This window comes from Protomyctophum bolini, assembly GCF_963924005.1.
Source record: "Protomyctophum bolini genome assembly, chromosome: 8".
Taxonomy (NCBI): domain Eukaryota; kingdom Metazoa; phylum Chordata; class Actinopteri; order Myctophiformes; family Myctophidae; genus Protomyctophum; species Protomyctophum bolini.
The window spans coordinates 45,214,748-45,237,506 of record NC_137869.1 but is presented as its reverse complement, the minus strand read 5'-3'; the positions used below and the strand labels follow the sequence as shown (position 1 = coordinate 45,237,506).

Genomic DNA, 22,759 nt, shown 5'->3' with positions numbered 1-22,759 from the left:
TCCACGGCCAAGCCCCTGCCTACATCACTGAACTGATTCAACCTTACACAACCACACGCTCACTCCGATCAGCCGATCAGCACCTCCTCGTGGTCCCCAGGACCAGATTAAAAACAAAGGGTGACCGAGCCTTTGTAGTGACAGCCCCCAGACTGTGGAACGCCCTCCCCCTGGACCTAAGAACTGTCCTTTCTGAGGCCTCTTTTAAAAAACAATTAAAAACACTCATGTTTAGACAGGCATTTGGTCACATATAATCACTGTTTTTCTACTGTTGGTGTCTTTATCTGTGTGTTTTTATTGTCCTTTTTGCTGCTATGTTTTCTTCACTGTTGACCCTGTAGAAATGGCTGCCTGCTGTTTTTATAGTTTTAATTTTGTACTATTGTAAAGCACCCTGTGCACTCGTGCTGAGAAGGGTGCTATATAAATAAAGGTCATTCATTCATTCATCAACCACTTCTGCATGCACTTTTGGTCTTCACATAACCTACAATGTGTGAAGTACATTCATATGCAGAACACGCATACAAAGCCGTCAATCCTTTTCCTTACCTACTGTAGTTTGATATATCTTTGCCATTGTGTTGTCGACCCAAACACGCTCCTTCTTAGAGTCCAGCAGGCCATGGACGGTGGATTTGAACACAGCCCGGGGGGGAGGGGGGGGGGTTACGATGACCTTATAGTTGTTGAAACTGGGAAGGGTGTGGCAAACAGGTGGTTTGTGGAAGAGGTGTGCCAGGATGTTGACGCCAGATACTCCTTGCCACTCTGGGCAGCATCCAGCATGATGCTCATGAGCTCGGGAGGTAGGTCAGAGGGGGTGTTAGGTACGTGCCTCTGTGTATAGGCCTATGTAAGTTGATTAGCGGTATACTGTGGTTACTTTGCGCCACTTTTGTTGTGTATGCACCGTCCCAGCATATTTGATGCGTATGCACAGTCCCAGCAAATGACGTAATGACTGCTTGTGCCTGATACGGCAGTGGTGCCAGATTACATACATGTATACATAGGAGCATTACCTTTAATCCTCCCGACACTAAAACATATCGTCATTACGTCACCATCGAAAACCAATTACACTCTGGCATTGTGTCCTTTAATCCACATCTTTATTACGTCATCATTGAGAGCTCGTTATACCAGTTATACCCTGACGTCAGGCAAGACGTCAGGCTCTAACTATCCCCATCAGCTAACTATCATTCATGAGATGAATTTATACTGTGCCTCATGTTCTGTAATTGTTCATCCAACACGTTTATCTATTCCCCTCTCTCTCTCTCTCTCTCTCTCTCTCTCTCTCTCTCTCTGTCTCTCTCTCTCTCTCTCTCTCTGTCTCTGTCTCTCTCTCTCTTCCCCGGGGAGCGCACTGTGTTCTGTAGGTGCTTATGTTTCAACGGAAGGCACACAACGTGTTGAAAATGACAATGTAACAGAAGGTGCTCCAACTAGCCCCAATGTCCCTGATGACAGGGAGAGAGAAATGCAAGCTGAGACTGGGCAGTCTGCAGCTGAAAATGAGCAACCTAGTAGTAGTAGTAGTAGTAGTAGGTCAGGAATAAACAATGTACAGGAAAAGAGCCACAGCAAGGAAGTCAGGACATTGGATGAGAATGGTGAAAACAGAGAGAGAGTGGTTTTGCCCAGCTCAGGAGTAACCAGTGTGGAGGTGGACTCACCACCACAGGGTGATCTTGAAAATGAGTTGGAGAATAATGATGATGATGATGATGATGATGAAGACCAGATGGAAGAGGTAAATAACTCACAACTCTCTGACTTTCTAGTACAAAATGTAAGATCACTCTACTCATTAAATGAGATTAATTATTGGACACAACATAATGGAAAACAATTGTTGAAGTGCAGTGACTATTTCCCTGATATTGAAAAACTGACCAAAACTGTGAGACAGGTAACTGATTATGATCAACTGAGTAAACAAAAAAGGTTCAGATTAAACAAAATTATGACAAAAATTAAGAAAGGGAAGACAGCTGTTCGTCGCTCACGTAAATGATGAATATGGGTGAACCACAAAAGGGTGTTTTTTCTACGTTCTCTGCCTTTACTGTTGTTTCCCAACTTTTTCCCTTTCTTTTGGATGGGTTGAGAATAGCGTTGCTAAACATAAATGGAGGCAGGGACAGAAATAAGAGAGGATTGTGAATTGAACACTGTAAAGCATTTAGATGTTGTGTTCTTGCAGGAGACACGCAGTACTCATGATAATGTGGTTGACTGGGGGTTGAGTTGGGAAGGTCAACATTTTGGTCAAACCTCAGTGCAGGAGAAGGACTACTTTTTCACCAGGACTTAGCATGACAGATGTTTCTTTCTCCCAGGTGGAGCAAGGAAGGGTCATTATAGTTCAGGCCACGATAAAAAAATACACTTTTTACTTTTATAAATGTTTATGCATACACCTCAGGTACAGAGTGTGTCAGGCTGTTTAATTCATTAAATAATATTATTGGACAGTATACATGTAATTCCTTGGTGGTGAGGAGATTGGAACTGTACACTTTCTTTTAATGTAGACCGTACAGGAGAAGAGCCTCACCCTCAGTCAGCGTCAGTTAAATCCAGTGTTGTCACACAACATGGACTGAAAGACGCATGGAGACAGCCAGCAAATGCGGGAAGCGAACGCAGCTCGTATACATATTTGGGTTTTTTTAAGATTTATGAATATGATAATGAATATGAAAATATTGTATCATGGTGGGAGGTCGGTAGATATTTTGTCAACAATACACTGCACACACAGCAGTAATGTTATGGAGAAATAATATAATGGAGAAACTGGAAGAAGAGATAAAATGAGTGGAGAAGGACAATGATCAATAGGGGGGATCCCAGCTATGCCACACAGCGTGTGCAGATGACATAACAGTTGTGACCAATAGGAACGCGACACAGACTTCAGTCAAGCAGTAGAGGAACCACTGTTTTACAACCCCGTTATCCAGTGCAGGATGCTAAAATCTACCTCGGTTGAAAGAATATTAATAAGTGCAGGACTGGTGAAACTAGCTGATCTGAGATCGGGAAGAGACTGGAAAACAGCAGAAAACCTCAGTGAGCAGACTGGTCTGAGGTCTGTTCGGTTCCTGCAGCGTCTGTTAAGTGATCTGTTCACTATACCCGGCCCACTCAGAGAGACACTGGGAAGAGAACCTGAGGGTGAACAGAATGAAAGGAGTTTGGAGTTCCCAGTCCTAGAGGTCTCTGCGGCAGTAGAGGAAGTAGAGGAAGAGGAAGGTCTATACTCCTCTCCTTTTCAACACCAAAGCTGGGAGACATACGTGAAACTGTCCAGTAAGACCCTATATGTTGTGAGTGTCAAGGTCATCAACAAGGACACACTGGTGGGAGTACGGGAGTCAAAGTGGTCAGAAGTACTAGCACCAGGCTCCTCCCCATGGAGCAGCTGGAGGTCCATGTGCAAAGCTCCAGTGGAGAGAAACGCACAGCGGATCTACAGTGGATAATAGTGCATGGGGCCGTGGCTATACAAACAGACACTTGGCACACATTGACTCTAGGGGCCAGCAGAAGTTGTCCATTCTGTCAGGAGGAAGAAACACTTGAACATCTATGGTTAAGGTGCCCAAGGCTTGGTGTAGTGGCATTTGTTTCCAAACAATAATGTTCCAAGATTTCTGATAGCCACATTCGCCAGTTTGACACAGGTTTTGAGATGACACGTAATGCACAGGTGGGGCACACTGTATTTGTATATCCACGGGCAGAAACTGGACCACAGTACTCACAGACACAGACTCCGAGGCAGCGATTATGTTGGCAATGGAGTTTAGTGAAAGAAATTGCATTACAGGAGATGCACACAAAAATGAAATAAAAAGTAGTCCTTTGCTTGCACAAACACAGAAATTGTCTTTTGTAATGTTGTCTGATGGTACAGGTTCCAAAAACAAGACAAAACACCCGATAATTGCGGTCAAAACTGTAGAGTTCCACAAGTCAAACTAGCGTCTCAAATCCCTCTTTTCCTCATCTTGCATAACCAACTAATTCCCCTCCTCAGCTGCGCATCCAAAGCATTAAATAAAACTTTAGGGGGCGCTCTTTACCAACTGCAAAACAGCTATATAAGCATTGAAAGCTGCTCACCAACATTATACTTAAATGCAATAATAAGACAATAATGAAATACAAGAAAAAATATGAATTACACATTTTAACCACTTTGGCTCTTACACTTGGTATAGTCTGTTTGCGCTGCTACAGAGATGGTTCAACAGATTTAATGAATGGCTAAATTATGAAATGTTTATTTTTTGGGCCAAGGTATACAAAGCATCGATACCGGGGCACTGCACTCCCTGTCGGGGTGTGGAAGTTGTGTGTCGAAGTTGAAGTCGGTACGTGGGGCAAACGGTTATTGAGTTACGCGCATTACAACCGTACACACACACACACGCACGCACGCACGCACGCACACAGAGACGTGGACATGGAGCATTTATAGTAGGACGTCATACTTTAGCTATTGAAAAATAGCAGATCTACAACCTCAGCGCGCAGCACCAATTGCTGCACTACGAGCTTGTAGATCTGCTATTTCTGAAAGATCTTGAAAATGTGGCGCAAATCTTTGAATATATACAGTATTCTTTCAGAGTGAATGTTTTTAACTCAAATCTTTGCTTCTGTGGGGGGGGGGGGGGTCCCTGGAACAGCATATATCTTCAGACGGGGGTCGGCGGCCAATTACATATAATTTCTGGGTCCTCGACATGAAATACTTTGAGAACCACTGACATATAGAAAACTGTCATTATTTAGAAGACATTTTAGAACCGCGGCCTCATTGTCTAAATGGGTTCAGTAATAAAGTGCGAGTACTTTTTTTCCACCCCTGCGTGTATGAAACAAACAACAGAGAAACCACACGACGGGGCATATATGACGGTGTACTGTATATATCCTGTCCTCAATAAAGAGCTCTGAGACAGTCAAAGGCATTATATTGTGACATATCCTGTCCTCAATTAAGAGCTGTGCGACAGAAAGGCTTGTTCAGTGAAGACTGAACAAGCAGACCATACAGACGTCCTCCTGCTAGCTATAGCTGTCCTATACACACGCATATGGAGAAGACATGGATGCTGTTCTACATGCTGTGGAGCTCGGGTACAGTAGGACTTTGTTTTAATGACACGGGGGGGGGGGTGTATACACTTGTACATCTGCTATATTCACAATTTTAATTTCTTAAAATGTATTATAATGTATTTTCTTTTTTATTCTGAACTTTTTATTTCTGACTAATTTTGAATTTTGTAGGGGGGAAAAGCTACAACATGTTTACACACAGCCCCAATAGGTTTAGGTAAAGTTACTTTGAAGTATTCAAAAACAGACATTAAAGCACTCGAAAAGAGCAGATCTGCAAGCCATCGAAGCAATGAATGATGACACGTTGTTTTACCCCAAATAAATTATTTTCATTAAAATTAATGACTTTTTGATTTTTATAAGAAATGAAATCCATTAGTTTGATTAAGTGTTGCTGCACCCTATGTGAGATGAATAGAAACTATAGACAGCCATGAGAAACTGTAAGGTGAGGTTTTCTTCTGACACTGTTGTGGCTTCCATCGAAACCCGAGGGGTGTGTGTGTGTGTGTGTGTGTGTGTGTGTGTGTGTGTGTGTGTGTGTGTGTGTGTGTGTGTGTGTGTACACGTGTATGTGTATGTGTATGTGTGTGTGTGTGTGTGTGTGTGTGTGTGTGTGTGTTTACAGTAAATGCCACGTTTCCTGTCTCAGTCAAAACCACCAGCAAAGAGAAAACATGAATTAAAAACACGACACACACACACACACACACACACACACACACACACACGCAAACCGACATGCACGTATAAATACACAATTTAGCATTTAGCTTTTTTCATTTAGTTTTGACATCATGTTTTAATTAGTTGTTAAAGTGGCTTTGGTAGTTTATTATAATAGTCATCAAGATCACCATCATTATATTAGTTTTTTTGATTTTACACACAGTAAAATAGTTTTATTATTTTACAGTGAAGTAACATTATGCATTATTGTCCTCCTCAGCTCTCCAGGCTAAACCAACAAACAGCCACACAGGTAAACAATACACCATTATACTAGTATATATTATTGTTAAGGATTTATTCTAATTATTCTGTGTGGAGTTTGCATGTTCTCCCCACGTCTCCTACCGTACCCGCACAAATACATGCAGTAATCCTGGTCTCTAAAACTACCTCCCCCTGGCCAGCCTAATGGAGGGGAAAGGAACTGGTCGGAATAACGTGTTCCTTCCACGCGCTACGTCCGTCCAGGGAAACTCCCCCCTGTCAGGTAAAAAGAAGCAGCTTGGACTCCTCATGCATAGAAGGAGGCATGAGGTCAGTCCGCTGCCTCCCCAGGTTGGTAGAGGAAGTGTAGCGCCCAGGATTACATTCGATAATTGGCACTGGATGAAAAAACTGGGTGTCAAAATCGTGGGATAAAATTTAAGAAGGAAGGATTTATTAAAATTAAAGTAACCGCTTACTCATCTCCTCAGATAAAACACAAACCGCATAATGTTTCGATGATTAAAGTAACGTTAGTTCTTTGCTGATAAATCTATTGTCTGTGTACTACAGAGCCTGATGATGTCAGGTTGGTGGGAGGAGCCAGTCGCTGTGCTGGCAGACTGGAGATGGTGGCGAAACGCCAGAGCGAGTGGAGAGCAGTGTATGGCCTGTCTGACTGGAACATGAAGTTATCATCTGTCGTGTGTCGACAGTTGGACTGCGGCTCTGCTGTCGACACGGACAGGAGTTCCAGTTCTGTGTATCTACCAGTGTGGTGGATCACAGCTTCCTGTAATGGATCTGAAGCTTCACTGAGGGAGTGTGGTGTGACGGAGAAGTCTGACACTTCCTCCTACACGCTGCAGGTGATCTGTTCAGGTAACAAACCATGACTTCAACAATGACAGTAATATATGCAGTGATCACCCAATATACGGCCCATGGGCCAGGTGCGGCCTGACAGTCAGTTTACTGGCCTCTCTCTCTCTCTCTCTCTCTCTCTCTCTCTCTCTCTCTCTCTCTCTCTCTCCAGAGTCAGTGAGGTTGGTGAATGGGCCTGGTTTGTGTTCAGGGAGAGTGGAGGTGAAGTCTAATCAGTCGTGGGTCTCAGTGTGTGAAGGTGACTTTGACCAGCAGGATGCAGAGGTGGTCTGTAGGCAGCTTGCCTGCGGGGCTCCTTCAGTCCTCCAGGGGGCGCTCTATGGAGAAGTGAAGGCTCCAATGTGGACCAAAGAGTTCCAGTGTGAAGGCAGTGAGTCTAATCTGCTGGACTGTGGAACCTCAGACTCGATGAGAAACACGTGCTCACCCGACAAAACTGTTGGACTCACCTGCTCAGGTAAGAGATATAAACTATACACTTTAAGTTCTGATTATTATTTAATTATTCTGGTGCCACCGTGGCAGTGAATCCTTCAGGAAAATGGCGCCAGAGTGCCAGCCAGATCATGAGGGAGCTTTTTATTTCCTTTTATTCCCTTTCCCCCAAAAAGTGAAGTCAGAAATGAGCCCGCTGCGCGGATGCAGCATAGATTCAGAGAAAAAAGGGTTTTAAGTTAGGGCTTAAACAAGGAAGTGAATGGGTGTGCGTGAACTAAACAGGTCAGGTGGGGCTGAGCAAGGCGTTGCCTAACAATGGCCGTTGCCAAATATATATATTTGAGTGAGACCGTTTAATTGAGATTAAGACGTCCAGAGTCGAAACCAACAATTCCATGGTTATGCTTAGGAGCTGGACATTTATTTTTGCAAATATGAAGAGCACAGCATTCCTCCAACTGCAATACATTCTGACTGTACACTGTTTTATTTGATAAGACGCCGGTGGACATCCAAGGCACCCAACCTTGTTAACAATCAACTTAATATCACTTTTCTTTTTACTGCTGCTTATTCTATTGTCTGTGTACAGAGCCTGATGATGTCAGGTTGGAGGGGGGAGCCAGTCGCTGTGCTGGCAGACTTGAGATGAAACACCAGGGAGAGTGGAGACCAGGGGCTGACGACTGGCCATTCGAGGCGTGGTCCATGAAGCAATCCTCTGTACTGTGTAGACAGTTGGGCTGCGGCTCTGCTGTTTACACAGACAGACGTGATGGTTCTACACGTCTGCAGCCTGTGTGGAAGATTAGATCGTCCTGCATTGGATCTGAATCTTCACTGGGGGAGTGTGGAACAAAGGGGTCTGACACTTCCTCCTACAGACTGCAGGTGATCTGTTCAGGTAATAATGAAACAATGACAATAATCTGCGCAATGATCACCAATATGCGGCCTGTGGGCCAGGTGGTGCAGCCAGCTAAAGCCAATAGAGTATGCGCATGCATGATTTTCCCATCAGGACACGATCCCCTCATCTGAGTGTCAAAAGAGGCAGCAAAAGGTTGTGTTATTGAAAACAAGCACTTCCTGATAAAACATTGTTTTAAAAGAGAAATGTCACGCACATATTTTTCCAGTGCATACGGCAGGCCTTGTTGACGGAATTTGAAGGTCTGTTTCCAAAAATGAAATGAAAGTTCAGTCAGGAAACCTCAGTGCAGTCGCTGCCGGCCATTAATTGGGCCACCTCAGCATCACGCTCTCATCCACATGATTCACTCAGCCACAAATATCTATTCCATCCATTCTTGAGTTGTCCAGACTGAACCAGTAGTTAATGTGTAAAATCCATGATATTTACATTGGAATGAATGAGCCCGGCTGGAAAGTGTCCAACCCATGGGGAGAGGGCGGGGCTTTCTTGAGAGGATCAAGTTATTCCCATGCAGGCCATTATATTGGCATAAATGATAACTGTATCATCCACACACTGTGATGAATTAGGTACCGACCAGCCTCTCCTCTGTCATGTTTCAGACCTGCTGTTTAAGCCAACCCTCAGCGTCTCCTGCCCCATGAAGGGGGTTTCCGAGGGCCAGCATCAGGGGCCGTGGGTGATGGAGGGTTCCAACTTCTCCATGGACTGCTCCGTCCAGCCACAGTACCCAGGAGGATCCTTCCAGCTCACCTTCACCAACCTCTCCTCTGTCATGTTTCAGACCTGCTGTTTAAGCCAACCCTCAGCGTCTCCTGCCCCACGAAGGGGGTTTCCGAGGGCCAGCATCAGGGGCCGTGGGTGATGGAGGGTTCCAACTTCTCCATGGACTGCTCCGTCCAGCCACAGTACCCAGGAGGATCCTTCCAGCTCACCTTCACCGGAGCCAACGCCATACACTCATACTACACCCAGACAGCTGTCAATCACTCTGCAGACTTCCTGTTTCCTGCTGCGGACCACGCCCACCAAGGAAATTACAGCTGTGTGTATCACGTCGCTGTGTTCGGCCATAACTTCACCTCTGAGAGCGACTTCCTCTTTCTCACTGTCAAAGGTTAGTCTGTCTGTCTGTCTTTCTCACTGTCAAAGGTTAGTCTGTCTGTCTGTCTGTCTGTCTCAGAAATATTCCAAGCTGTTCAGTTGAATACATTTTGTGTAGACGAAGGATGTTTTGTTTGGTGATGTTTTGTTTTTAATCCATCGTATTTCTCTCCCAGCCTCTCCCCTGAAAGCTTTCTTCATTAGAGTGACGGTGGTGATGCTCATTCTGTGGGGACAGTTCATCTTCCAATATGTGTTCTGGAAGAGGAGGGTAAATACATTTATCTTTAGATAGCATAACCATAAAGTTTCATTGTAGGGATATTCTACTGTTCGACTGATTATAGGTTCTTAAGCTTACATTTAAAGTCAAAGTCGTACGATTTGTCACACACGTTACCGCAGTGAAATTTGTTCTCCGCATTTGACCCATCTCTTGGAGCGGTGAGCCGCAGCCAAGGAGCGGTGAGCTGCTGCCGTGCTGCGCTCGGGAATCATTTGATCAGTTGATTTAACCCCCAATCCAACAAATTGATGCTGAGTGCCAAGCAGGGAGGCATTGGGTCCCATTTTTACAGTCTTTGGTATGACCCGGCCAGGGGAACGAAGCCCCGACCTCCCGGTTTCAGGGCGGACACTCTAACCACAAGGCCACTGTCTGATTTACGATCCTATACATGACTATATGTTGATGCATTTGATTGTATTACCTCGTGTTGTTCTTGCTTACGGTAAATCGTACACAACCCAACACAATCCTTGAATGTGAATGAGATCGTTAGGCTGTTCAGACACGTCTGATCCGGTATGTTAACCCATTCTGACCGGAGATCAGATTCTAAAAATGTCTTCTACATCCTGACAGTTTTCTGAAAAAGCTATGTTTCTATGTCAGTCGTTCTTCGATAAAAAAAAAAAGCAGACCTACAAGCGGCGCGCTATGAGCTTGTAGATCTGCTATTTTTCAATAGCTAAAGCATAACATAATGCTAACACCAAAAGGGGTTGCCGCCCAACATGGATTTTAATGTTGGGTGCTGCTGTGTGTCTCCAGGCCACCAGAGGGCAGAGTGCAGCGGTGGAGAACATTGAGACGGCTTAATGCATTTCAACGCCGCTGCTTCCAGTGCTGAGGCCAGATGGAGGAGACGATGATGAGGAGGAGCCAGAAGCCAACATTCCAACACCCAAAAATCCCCGACCACTCGCTCACTCACACACGAAATTGGTGACCTGCCAAAATGTGTGACCGTCCTGTGGACTCCACATAACTTTACATGGAGGTCTTTAAATATGTGGCCTGAATACCGCTATTGAACTCTGATTTTATGCACACATATTTCAGCAGGTCACCAATACCCCCGTAACACCACCATGCTGGAGTGATCGAGTGTGAAGTGAGCGAGTGGCAGAGACTTTTGTGGTATTGGGATCTGGCTGGAGCCAAAATCACAAATGTCCGCTAAAATCCTGCAACATCTGCTGATAGTCTTTTCAGCGTAGGTCTTGCCCAGGGTGGGCAGGCCTTGGTGCGCGTGCTGTTGGCCTGTTGCGTGACCCCCCCCCCCACTGTAGAGCGTGTGCATGTGCATATCTTGTTACCGAGGCGGACCAGGTTTATTTATCTCCAAATCACCCAAATCACAGAATTCTCATTTAAAGAAGTTCTGGATTTCAGCCAGTGTTGGAAAGTAAGTAACTAAAGTGACGTATCACTTAAATGACTCTGACATGCCGTCTCCTTGTGAAGGCTCATACATAGTCTGGATTTACGGTGGTGGGGTGACCACCGAACTACAAAATGACGTCACGAGCTGTCTCTCTGTTTTTACTCACCACCGCTCAACGTTATTTCAGCTCCGGTGGTCAGCTCACCACCGGAGCGGTGGTCACCTCACCACCGGAGCGGTGGTCACCTCACCACCGAAAATCCAGACTATGAATAGGCCTTAAGCCTACACGTACACACAGGTCCTCAGACATTGCCCTACTTGAGAACCCCACACCCACAGCCCAGCTCATTACAAAGGGTTGCAGGGCTTTTGCAATCGGGGCTCCCAAGCTTTCGAACGCTGTCTATACCTAACACAAATCTTGTATCATGTTTTAAATCCCTTCTGAAAACCCACCTTTATGTCAAGGCCTTCTCTTAAATTCCTTTTGCATACTACATTATATTTTATTGATTATAATGCGTATGCCTTCATTTTGTGCTCGCTGTTTTATTTACTGATATCCTGTGATTATGTTGTTGTTTTTGTACCCTGTTCTGTAAAGCAATTTGTGACTACGTCTTGGAATGTGCTATATAAATAAATAAATTATCATTAAAGACAAGTAATATTATTACCTTTTTCCAGTAACTAGTAACTTTCACATCTTGAGTAACAAAATTACATTTACTATTTTACAAACTTATAGTTACTATTTTCACGAGCCTTGGTGGTAGTGTGTTTCTCTATAATGGTAGACTGGTTTGGGATGGAGTTTTTTGAGGGGTGCTAGCTAGCCCCTCCTATATCCAGCTTTTGTCCCCATAAATGAAAGGAACATGTACGTCATCTTGTCCCCTGCACACGTCTCATATTTGCCATCGACAATGAAGGAAGAAATTAGGTAAGATGTCCACCAAACATGATTGGCCAGTATTAGATGATCCATGATGATGTACGATGATAAGAGCGCCACTCACTTCACACAGGGGTGATTCTTTTTGTTTAAGTTCTAGTAATTACCGTTTTTGAGTAACTTTCCAACACTGATTACAGCTTCAAGAAGTAGTTTGTATAATTATTATATTCCATTATCTCTATAATCTCCCATTGACAATGAAAGGAGAATGTGCCTCAAATATGACGTAAATTTGTGGCATTGAATGCCATTGAAAATGTGAATGAGATGTAGACGAGCAAATTGGCTAACCAATCACATAAAATCAGTTGTCATCTCTCAAGTTTTTTTAAACATTTTATCGTGGATAAGCCACACCCACAGCTGTAGTTGCTGTTGTATGATAAAGGGGGAGGGATTAGGGGAGGGGATGATAGTGTGGTGTCACTATATTACTGTTTATTTAATTGGCCCGTTTGACTGTCAAGGGTTCAGGCTCCAGGAAGAAACCCTAAATACGAAGTGAATACACCATTGCACATAAAAAACGACTCCAGGGTGTGGCACTCCATCTTTAACAACAAAGTGCCTCGAGTCCCAAAGTACCTCAGCTTACGACTAGACCCTGGGGCACTGTCCTTCAAGTAACACCTAAAGTAGAAGTTAAAGGTAAGGAGTCAAGTCAACAAGGGTCTAATATCGATGCATGCCTTGGTCTTCTCTAAAGCATACTGCATACCCAGCCTGCTGCAGAAGCCCACACATCAACAACGCCCTCGCCCTCCTTATCAATAGCTGGCTGCCTGAAGCATACTGAAATTAGTACATTCCCGAGAGACCAGAGCATGGCTACGGGTGATAGATACATGGATACGAAGTGTGGTTCACTGGCCAAGAGAGTCCCCTCCCATTCTACCAATAACATATCGACCTGTGTTTACCCGTGTATCAAAGCTAGTAGTCAACAAAATGTATTTCTCTAGTAAATCCAGTCACACAGGCCTGATCGCGTAGGTTGTTACAAATAAACACCTTTCAAAGAAAAAAAAATCTTTCCATTCTCTCTCGAGAGAGAATGACAAGAACAAGAGAGGGCAAAGGACAGATAAGGAAGGGGTAGGACCACAGTCAACCCCAAAGATATCATCACATTCATATGCCATATTTTCCAACCGTGATCAACGTATGGAAATTGTAGAAGCTCACACGTCGCAGCAAGGATGAGGAAAAAAACAATCGGGGGGGGAATGAGTTGAGAGACCCCGGTCAAAAAAAGGTGTACAGGTTTAAACAGGTTGAAATGGTGGTGGGCAATCAGCAGATTGAAGACATCAATTGGAGACCCGGTTGAGAGAGGTCGACAGAGCTTCTCCGCAGTGCGTCCGGCGAATGGCCTCCGCCAGGGTGCCCGATATGTCGAGGACCTTCAGCTTCGGACACCTCCCCACGTTCTCCTGCTGGGGGACGGTGTTGGTGACGACCACCGCCTCGAAGCGGCCGTCGTTGATGCGCGCGACGGCGTCGCCGCTGAGGATCCCGTGGGTGAGCACGGCGTAGACCTCGGCGGCGCCGGCCGCCTTCAGCGTCTCGGCCGCGTGGTAGAGCGTGCTGCACGTGTCGGCCATGTCGTCCACCAGGATGGCCACGCGGCCCCTCACGTTCCCGAACAGGTCCATGCGGTCCACCTCGTTGTGCCTCTTCCTCTCCTTGTGCATGAGCGCCACGTCCATGTCCAGGCGGTTGGCGATGGCCTTGGCCCGCCTGACACCGCCGGCGTCCGGAGACACCACGACGCAGTTCGCCTTCGCCGCGCCGCCAAAGTTCTCCGCGATCCACGCGAGCACGGGCGCCTCGGCCGTCACGTTGTCCACGGAGATCTTGAAGAAGCCCTGGATCTGCGCGGAGTGCAGGTCCACCGTGATGACGTGGTCGGCGCCGGCCTCGGAGATCATGTTGGCCACGAACTTGGCCGAGATGCACGTGCGGCCGTCCTGCTTGTCCTGCCGCGCGTACGGGAACAGCGGGAGGACGGCGGTGACGCGCGCCGCCGACGCCATCTTGCAGGCGTTGATCATCATCACGAGCTCCATCAGGACGTCGTTGATCTCGCCGCAGCCGCTCTGGACGACGAAGACGTCCTTGCCCCGGACGTCCTCCTCGATGTCCACGCGTATCTCCTTGTTGCTGAAGGTGGTGAACTTCACCTTCCCCAGCTCGACGTTCAGGTGGCCGGCGATCTTCTGCGAGAGGGCGAGGTTGGAGGTGCCGCTGAACACTTTGATGTTCTCTTTCGACGTGATTCCCATGTTCCTGCACATGGAAACTACATTTCCCATGTCCATGTAGCCCTCTGCTCCCTACTTGACAGTCAAAGAGTCAGAATCTTCCGTCTCTTAACTCTTTTATCCGTCTTCCCCTCTCTTCTCTTTCGGCACGGTCTTCCTCTCTGTCTGGACTTGGGGATAATATCTCAATCCTTCGATCGGGATTGATTCAATCCTCCGGTTTCTATTTCAGACTCTCTCTCGACGCCCTTCGTCATCTATGCAACCTGTTGGGACGAATCTCTCAAACTTCAGTCCGACGTTTGCCGGAGCTTATATAGGGGCTGACCAGAGCGCCGCTCTGACGTCATACGTGACACAGACTCAATGCAACTAGAATAAAATGCTGTCCCTGAGTGGGCTTGAGTAGCTGTCTCTGTATTGAGCCACATGACGTCATAGCCCCCCCTCCCTCTGTCTTCCTATTGGTTGACGCAAATGACGTCACAGACCAGAGGGCCAACGGCCCCAGAGCAATAGAGTAAGACAAAATGTCTTGTGTTAGCAGACATTTGACATTGCTATACATAAGGTACATAAGGTGGTCCCTTATCGGCCAAGCGCTCCCACCAACATGTGATTGGTTAGCCAATTTGCTCGTCTACATATGACGTACGTTTTCCCTTCAATGTCAATGGCGTTTCATGTTTTGATGTTATAATTTAAGTCATATTTAGCAGAATTATCGTCATACATCATGGATCATCTCATACTGGCCAATTAGAATGCCTGTTGCCTGTGATTGGTTAGCGGATTTGCTCGTTGACATAAACGACGTACATTTTCCCTTCAATGTCAATGGGCGTTTAATGTTTTGATGTTTAATTCACGTCACCCTTAGCAGAATTATGAAGTAATTTCTCCGTTCATTGTCAATGGCAAATCTTGAGACGTGTGGGGACAAGATTTACGTCATATTTTTGGCGGACATTTGACCTAACTTCTCCTCTCATTGTCAATGGCAAACATTGAGACGTGTGGGGAAAAAAGCTGTATAAAGGCGCCCCTCAAAAAACGATCTAAAATAAAGGAATTTAAGATCATTAATAATAATAATAATAATAATAATAAAACTTTATTTGTATAGCACCTTTCATGACATGAAATGCAGCTCAAAGTGCTTTACAGAGAAATGGAGGATAAAAGAAAAGCAAGGCAACAACATTAACAAGCAGTAATGCAATACAGTGAGGACATGAATAACAAAAATAAAAAATAAAAGATCAATTAAAAGCAATGTTGTAGAAGTGGGTCTTGAGCTGAGCTTTAAAAATGTCTACAGAGGCTGCCTGACGAAGGTACAGTGGGAGCTTGTTCCATGCCGACGGCCCGTAGAAGCAAAAAGCTGCTTCCCCGTATTTTTTAGTTGCCATTTTTTTGGCAAAGCGAGCAGGCCAGCAGTGGAAGACCTTAGGGGGCGGTTTGGGACATATTTAGGCAGGCAGTCATGTAGGTAGGAAGGTGCGAGACCATTGAGAGCTTTATAGACAAGTAAAATAATTTAAAAATCAATCCTAAAAACAACCGGAAGCCAGTGCAGTGATGCCAAAACTGGAGTAATATGTTCTCTCATCTGGGGCTGTTGCCCGAGTCCAGTGCATTCTGCCAACTTCCCGGTCCAATACCCCCCCCCCCACAGAGGCAGCGATTCATGGAACAACTTCAAAAAATAAATGTTGCTCAAAAGCATCGCTGGGCCTTACAGGGTGGCAGGAAGAAGTGACATATATATATATATATATATATATATATATATATATATATATATATACAATAATAACAACACACTGCATTCATGCCTCGCAGTGGCAGTGAATCCCTCAGTGACGTCACTCCCCCGGCCTCGCTCGGCCTTATGTAAACGTCTTCAGCTAGGACCCGCACACACAGAGACACACAGGCGTACATCATTTTAGTTGGAGAACAACGAGAGAGCGAGAGAGAGAGAGAGAGACATTAAACATGACTATCATCAAGGAGTTCCGCGTGGTCCTGCCCATCTCGGTGGAGGAGTACCACGTGGGCAAGCTGTACGCGGTGGCCGAGGCCAGCAAGATGGTGACGGGCGGCGGCGAGGGCGTGCAGGTGCTGGTGAACGAGCCCTACGAGGACGCCGAGAAGGGCGAGAAGGGCCAGTACACGCACAAGATGTACACCGTCAAGAAGGACGTGCCCAAGATCCTCAGCATGATCATGCCCAAGGGCTCGCTGGTGGTGCACGAGAAGGCGTGGAACATGTACCCGTACACACGCACCGTCCTCACCAACGAGTACATGAAGAACGACTTCCAGATGACCATCGAGACGTGGCACCGCCCCGACCTGGGCGACGCCGACAACGTGCACGGCCTCGACCCCGACGACTGGAAGAACGTGGAGGTCGTCGACGTCGACATCGCCGAGCCGGTGGCCGTCAAGGCCGACTACAGGGCGGACACGGACCCGGCCACCTTCCGCTCGGCCGCGACGGGCCGGGGCCCGCTGGGGCCCGACTGGAAGGGGGAGATCGCCGCCGCGGTGGCGAAGGACGCCGACGACTCCTCCTCGGGCGCGGCGCCGCCGCCGCCGCACATGTGCGCCTACAAGCTGGTGACGGTGAACTTCAAGTGGCGCGGCATCCAGAGCAACGTGGAGGCGTGGTTCCACCGGAGGCAGCGCCGCTTCATCCACCTCTTCAACCGCCAGCTGTTCTGCTGGATGGACCGCTGGATCGGCCTGACCATGGCGGACATCCGCTGCCTGGAGGACCAGACGCAGCACGACCTGGCCGAGTCGATCGAGAAGGGCGACTACAGAGGCCTCATCAGTTTGGGTGACGACTAGTAATACCGTACGCTGACCTCATGGCTGGTTCCCTCGACGTTATTTTTCCGGGGATCCCACCATGCAAGCAGCAAGGATGGAGCTCGTTGATTTTAATTGATAATAAGCCCGGGTTCTTATCGAGCATTTTCTATTAGTTTGTGGAAAGACGGGAGACGACAATATTATCTGAGCAGAAAGTGTCTTTTACTAGGGCCTTCAAATACAGTACTTTTCCAAGGGTCCATTTTGGACACCGGACTGCATGAATTGAACTAACTGACCATTGTTTTGTTTGCCATTATTCTATCAATTACTTTTTTCCCCAATAACCTAATTTTTCGTTCACTTCGTTCAAGTAGAATTGATGCATTTTTTTTAAGGGGAGCTAGCCTCCTCCTATGGCCAGCTTTGTGTGTTTGTGTGAATCATAGCGATGATTTGATTGGCTGATCGCCCCATAGCGATGATGATTTGATTGGCTGAGCAAAGTACATATTGGGGATAAAAAGTGTGGGCATTTCTGCCCTCACTTTTTGTCCTCAATTACGTACTTTGAAGTGAAGATGAAAATTGTGATGATGATAAGAGTGCCCCTCACTTCACACGGGTGTGATTTTTTTAATAATCAACTAAATCAATTATTGATAGATAGTACTATGTATAGTATATTTCACTTTTAGCCACTGTAGATTGACTGCTGTACCCACACTGTGCCCATACTGGGTCAACATTTATAGGCCTACCTGTTGATAATATCTCAATTCGCCGGGGACTGCCCATAAGTCCGACATACAGTGGACTAACAGTGTGTAGAGTAGGAGAGTAGCCCATAGGCACACGCAAAGCGGGTACCTTATGGGCTATAGTTCCAAACATTGCTCCTATGGCTGGAACTATCCCGTTGAGATAGAATGAGCACTTCCACATTCCATTGTTACAATGGGAGTCAACGCTAGTGTCGCCACTCTCTTACTATATTACTCTGCCTCAGTCTTAACCAGGCCACATAATGCTACGTGGCCAGTTAAGACTGAGGTTAGGGTTATCGACCTACGTGGCCGGTTAAGACTTACAGGTTCGCGACCTACGTGGCTGTTTAAGACTGAGGTTAGGGGGAGAATATCCAATTGATTTAAAAACTTTCTTCGTCCCTTGATTTTTGTAGGTTGTTATCCGTCCTGTCCCTTCTCGTTCAACCATGAACTTCTTCGCCACCCCAACCGATAAGAATACTGTGAATCCCGCTTCCCTGGGTGCCAGACTGCGTGGCATGAGGCAGGCTAATGCTAATCCAGAGAGCCATTAATCAGAACTATGTCTACAACGGTGCTGCTCCTGGTGTAGCCGTGGCGGCTAATGTTGATGCCTTGGCTCCTCTGGATGACATCGGAGTCTTTGGTGCTCAAGGTGCTCAAGGACTGTTGATATTGCCCCATTCACCGATGCAGCTGTTGCTGCCAGCACAGTCGGTCTGGACGGCTTGTAACCTTGCAGATGCCATAAGCACTCCAAGGACTGGCTTGCCCGCATTGAAGACGCAGCAAAGTGATAGCTGAGTGTCTTGTCCCTGATTGGCCCCATGCAAAAACTATGACGCAGGCAGAAGGACGCGCAGAACTCGCTCGTCTTCTCCACACCGGAGCTGCCTTGGCTGATCAATCCTGGTTCATGGACATCATCATTGGTCTGCAGAGAGAACGGCAAATAGAGAACCAACAAGTTGCTGCCGCTGCCGCTCTCGCCAAAGTCAACGCCCCTCAATTACTCGACATCAATGTGGTGGGAATCCCAAATGGCCCCGGACGGATGGTCCATCGTTGGGCGCACCTGGCATGGAAATCCCAACCCTCCATGAGAAGTTGCTGTTCATTGTGGCATGTGTTGGCCGTCTCCCCCAACGGGGTCATACCTATGTTCCCTCAGCCCTATGTTCCCTCAGAAGGAGCATTGGTCCGAGGTGTGCTGGGGGTCGGGAGAGGGTGGGTGGTTAGGTTTAGGTGTCTTCCCCGGGGGAGGTTAGGGTGAGGGTTTGAGGTAGGTTGTCGATCGGACCGTCGGCATATTGACGCGGACCCGAGGGAACATAGGGCTGAGGGAACATATAGGTACGGTCCCTCACGACAAGCAGAAAGCCCGCGCAATGTGTCCCGTTCTGTTGATTGTCTTGGCATTCGCATCCCGTGGGTTCCTTTGCACCTGACAAAACTTGCCAGGCTCAAGAATGACCTGAGAGAAACCGTGGGACACCGGTCATAGAGATGATGCAGAACTCTGACCTGCAGCAGACCTTTGCAAACTTCTCGGACTACATTCAAGATGGTGACGACGGGGCAGTCATGCAGAGGTGGGCTGCCTACTTCACGGGCAAATGCCTTAATCCGCATTCGTGTCACTCTCCAGCAGGCCCAGTGTGCACGGGGCCGACAAGCCTCGACATCGTCAACAAGGCTGTTCATCTCCACCCCCACTTCCCTCGGTATCTCCCGATGAGGCTGTATCCGCAAGAATGGGCAGCAGCTAATCTTGCCACACAAGACCATAAGGCAACAATGCGTATTATGGTTTCCGCCAGGACCTTGGAGTCGTCAAGGCAACAAAAGTACAAGAGACTGACCTGGGCGTGCAGCGGCCGCCTGTTGATTGCTGCTGGAGAGAGCAAATTGGAGAACTACAAGGGGTTCGTGGAGGACAAGGCTCAGCTCAAGAACGTCACTGACGTGATAGAAGCCTACACCGACACCATGACACCCGCAGACATGAACACCGACGCCACCGTCGCGGAGGTCAACGCCACCCATGACTACATACGTACACATGGTGGTTCAGTACCCAGCCAACATGCTGTAGTGCGAGCTTCAACCATAAGTTGACCTTCTAAAATCTATAAGGGATTTCATGATGCCTTCAAAGAAAGGCGAGAGCACGTTGGTCTCTCAATATCTACCTCACAAAGTGTGTAATGTTTAAGGTCCTTAAAGGGACACTTCACCCTTTTTGCAAAATAATATATGTTAATGACGTTTAGAAGCTTTAGATCACTTTCCTGGGGGTATTTATGTGTGTAATATGTGGTTTTAGATATTTTAGATTGTAGCAGTGAGCCTGTTGTCTCTGATGTCATGGACACTGGTCTCACTACCTTCCTGGACTACAATTCCCATAATTCTTTGGTGCACTGCTCCTCCTTGTGTATAGGGGGAGAGCTGTCTTACTGAGACAACATGTAGTCCAGGAAGGAAGTGAGCCCAGTGTCCATGACATCAGAGACAACAGGCTCACTGCTACAATCTAAAATATCTAAAACCACATATTACACACATAAAGACCCCCAGGAAAGTGTTCTAAAGCTTCTAAACGTCATTAACATATATTTTTTTGCAAAAAGGGTGAAGTGTCCCTTTAAGATCTCCACGCATAGTCATTGTCTTAAAAAAATAAAATTAATAAAATAAAAATAAGACTGAGGTTAGGATTAGCGACCTACGTGGCTGGTTAAGACTGAAGTTAGGGTTAGCGACCTACGTGGCCGGTTAAAACTGAGGCATGGGCGGTTAAGACTAGGGATGCACCGATCCGGCTTTTTCCGATCCGATACCGATTTCGATACATGGGGTCCAGTATCTGCCGATACAGAGTACCGATCCGATACCCCCCACAAAGAAACGTAATAACCTATTAAGCTGTATGCCTCACTGTGTGGAGTCTGGAATCATTATTTTGTGTAAGGCAACATCAAGGCTTGACTTAAACATTACTTTCCCAACTTTGTAAAACAAAATGTAACAAACACAGATATAAATGCACTGAATTATTTATTAAATAACTGTGCAACAATTAGACCAGGTTAATTTGTGAGCAGGCTAGCCTGGCTGCATTCCACATGTTATACTGTCAATACTACACTACTGTGTCACAGAGGAGGTAGAGTTGTTTTCATACTGTAATTACACACATTACACAATTACATCATTACACGTGTGTGTGTGTGTGTGTGTGTGTGTGTGTGTGTGTGTGTGTGTGTGTGTGTGTGTGTGTGTGTACACACTTGTACGTGTGCTTGCTCTCATTACATTCAAACCCTGCCACAGCAATGCCCCCAGCAGCTCCGGTCCCAGCCAACCCAATGAACAGACCTGAAAGGCTGAAACCCTCAACAGTGTAAAAAAATATTTTTTATCCCACGATTTTGTAACCCATTTTTCACCCCTGTGTCAATCATCTATTGTGATCCTGGGCTCTACACACCCTCCACCAACCTAGTCCCCATATATGGGGGACAAGGGGAGAGCAACTTGAACTCATGCTTCCTTCATGCCTGAGTGTCCAAGTTGCTCCTTTACACCTGACAGGGGGGAGTTTCCCTGGTTGGACGTAGAACGTGGAAGGAAGTTCAAGGAACACGTTATTCCAACCAACTGTCAAGGCAGACAGGGAACCCAGAAGCAGACAGAACAGACAGGGAAACTGGGTAGATGCAAAAACTATAGAGTCTTTATTCACTCCAAAACACAGAAGTTCAAGGCAACGTTCAAGGCCAAAAATAGCTTAGTCCAAAAGGTCCCAGGTTCCAGAAAATAATACTTAGGTCTTCGTTGGAGCTGCGTGGAGAAGTGGTCAGGCTGGCAGGCAGGTACTGAGAAAAGAGAGTAAAATTAGGAACTGGCCAGTAGAGAAGCGGAAAAAGTTCTTGAGTCTTTAGAATATAACTGACCTAGTACAAAAGCACATGGGTGTGCACTGGCCATAGGGGAATTATCACTGAGCACTGTGTGCCATCACAGCCAGGTTTAAGTAGCCAGCCAGGTGATTGCCAGATGGGGACCAGCCAGGCAATCACCAGGACACACCTCTCCACAGATAGAATGCAGCTCCAACCTAAAGGACATAGAAATAACAGTTAGAACAGACAGGCCATCAAGCTGCCATGACACCAACAGTGTAACTATAACTGCAAATAGCAATTTAACATCCAACACAAAAGCAGTGGAATAAAACCAATTGCTTCACTTAAGCAGTGGAATAAAACCAATTGCTTCACTAGCTAGGTACACATTCAAAATAAAACCCAATAGCTTCACTAGCTGGGAACAACATGTAAAAAATTGAATGCAATATGTGCAATATGAAATTAAATTATGAATACTGCAGTGCAGATGTAAAATAAAGAATAAAACAAAAGTTACAAACCAATAGCTTCACTAGCTTGGTACACATTCAAATTTAGTGCAATATGAATACTACAGTGCATATAAGGATTTAAAATCCAATGTAAAAAATAAAAAACAATAAAACAAATCAACCCAATAGCTTCACTAGCTTGGTACACATTCAAATTTAGTGCAATATGAATACTGCAGTGCAAATAAGGATTTAAAATCCAATGTAAAAAGTAAAAAACAATAAAACAAATCAACCCAATAGCTTCACTAGCTTGGTTGGCACACATTCAAAATGAGGTAGTCCACTTTTTTTTATTTTCTTTTTTTTGCCCACTAGAGGGGGGCGGAAGGCCCTTGGATTGCTGCCTACCAGATTTCTACAGCTTCTCAAGCTCAGACTTGAGCAT

At 46.2% G+C, this 22,759-nt stretch overlaps 3 protein-coding genes across 4 annotated transcripts in view; 1 reads left to right on the top strand and 2 right to left on the bottom strand.

Annotated features, from left to right (window-relative positions):
• Positions 1-22,759, bottom strand: part of LOC308319383 (desmocollin 2-like protein) — a 279,749-nt gene that overhangs the window by 46,565 nt on the left and 210,425 nt on the right. The gene's annotated exons all lie outside the window — the stretch shown is intronic.
• Positions 13,396-14,370, bottom strand: LOC308320281 (ribose-phosphate pyrophosphokinase 1-like; the record flags this gene model as incomplete). The annotated part of the gene is made up of 1 exon (XM_080770596.1): positions 13,396-14,370. One exon carries the CDS (start codon positions 14,368-14,370, stop codon positions 13,396-13,398), a length of 975 nt encoding a protein of 324 aa, XP_080626722.1.
• On the top strand, positions 16,351-17,211 carry LOC308320280 (phosphatidylinositol transfer protein beta isoform-like; the record flags this gene model as incomplete). The annotated part of the gene is made up of 1 exon (XM_080770595.1): positions 16,351-17,211. One exon carries the CDS (start codon positions 16,351-16,353, stop codon positions 17,209-17,211), a length of 861 nt encoding a protein of 286 aa, XP_080626721.1.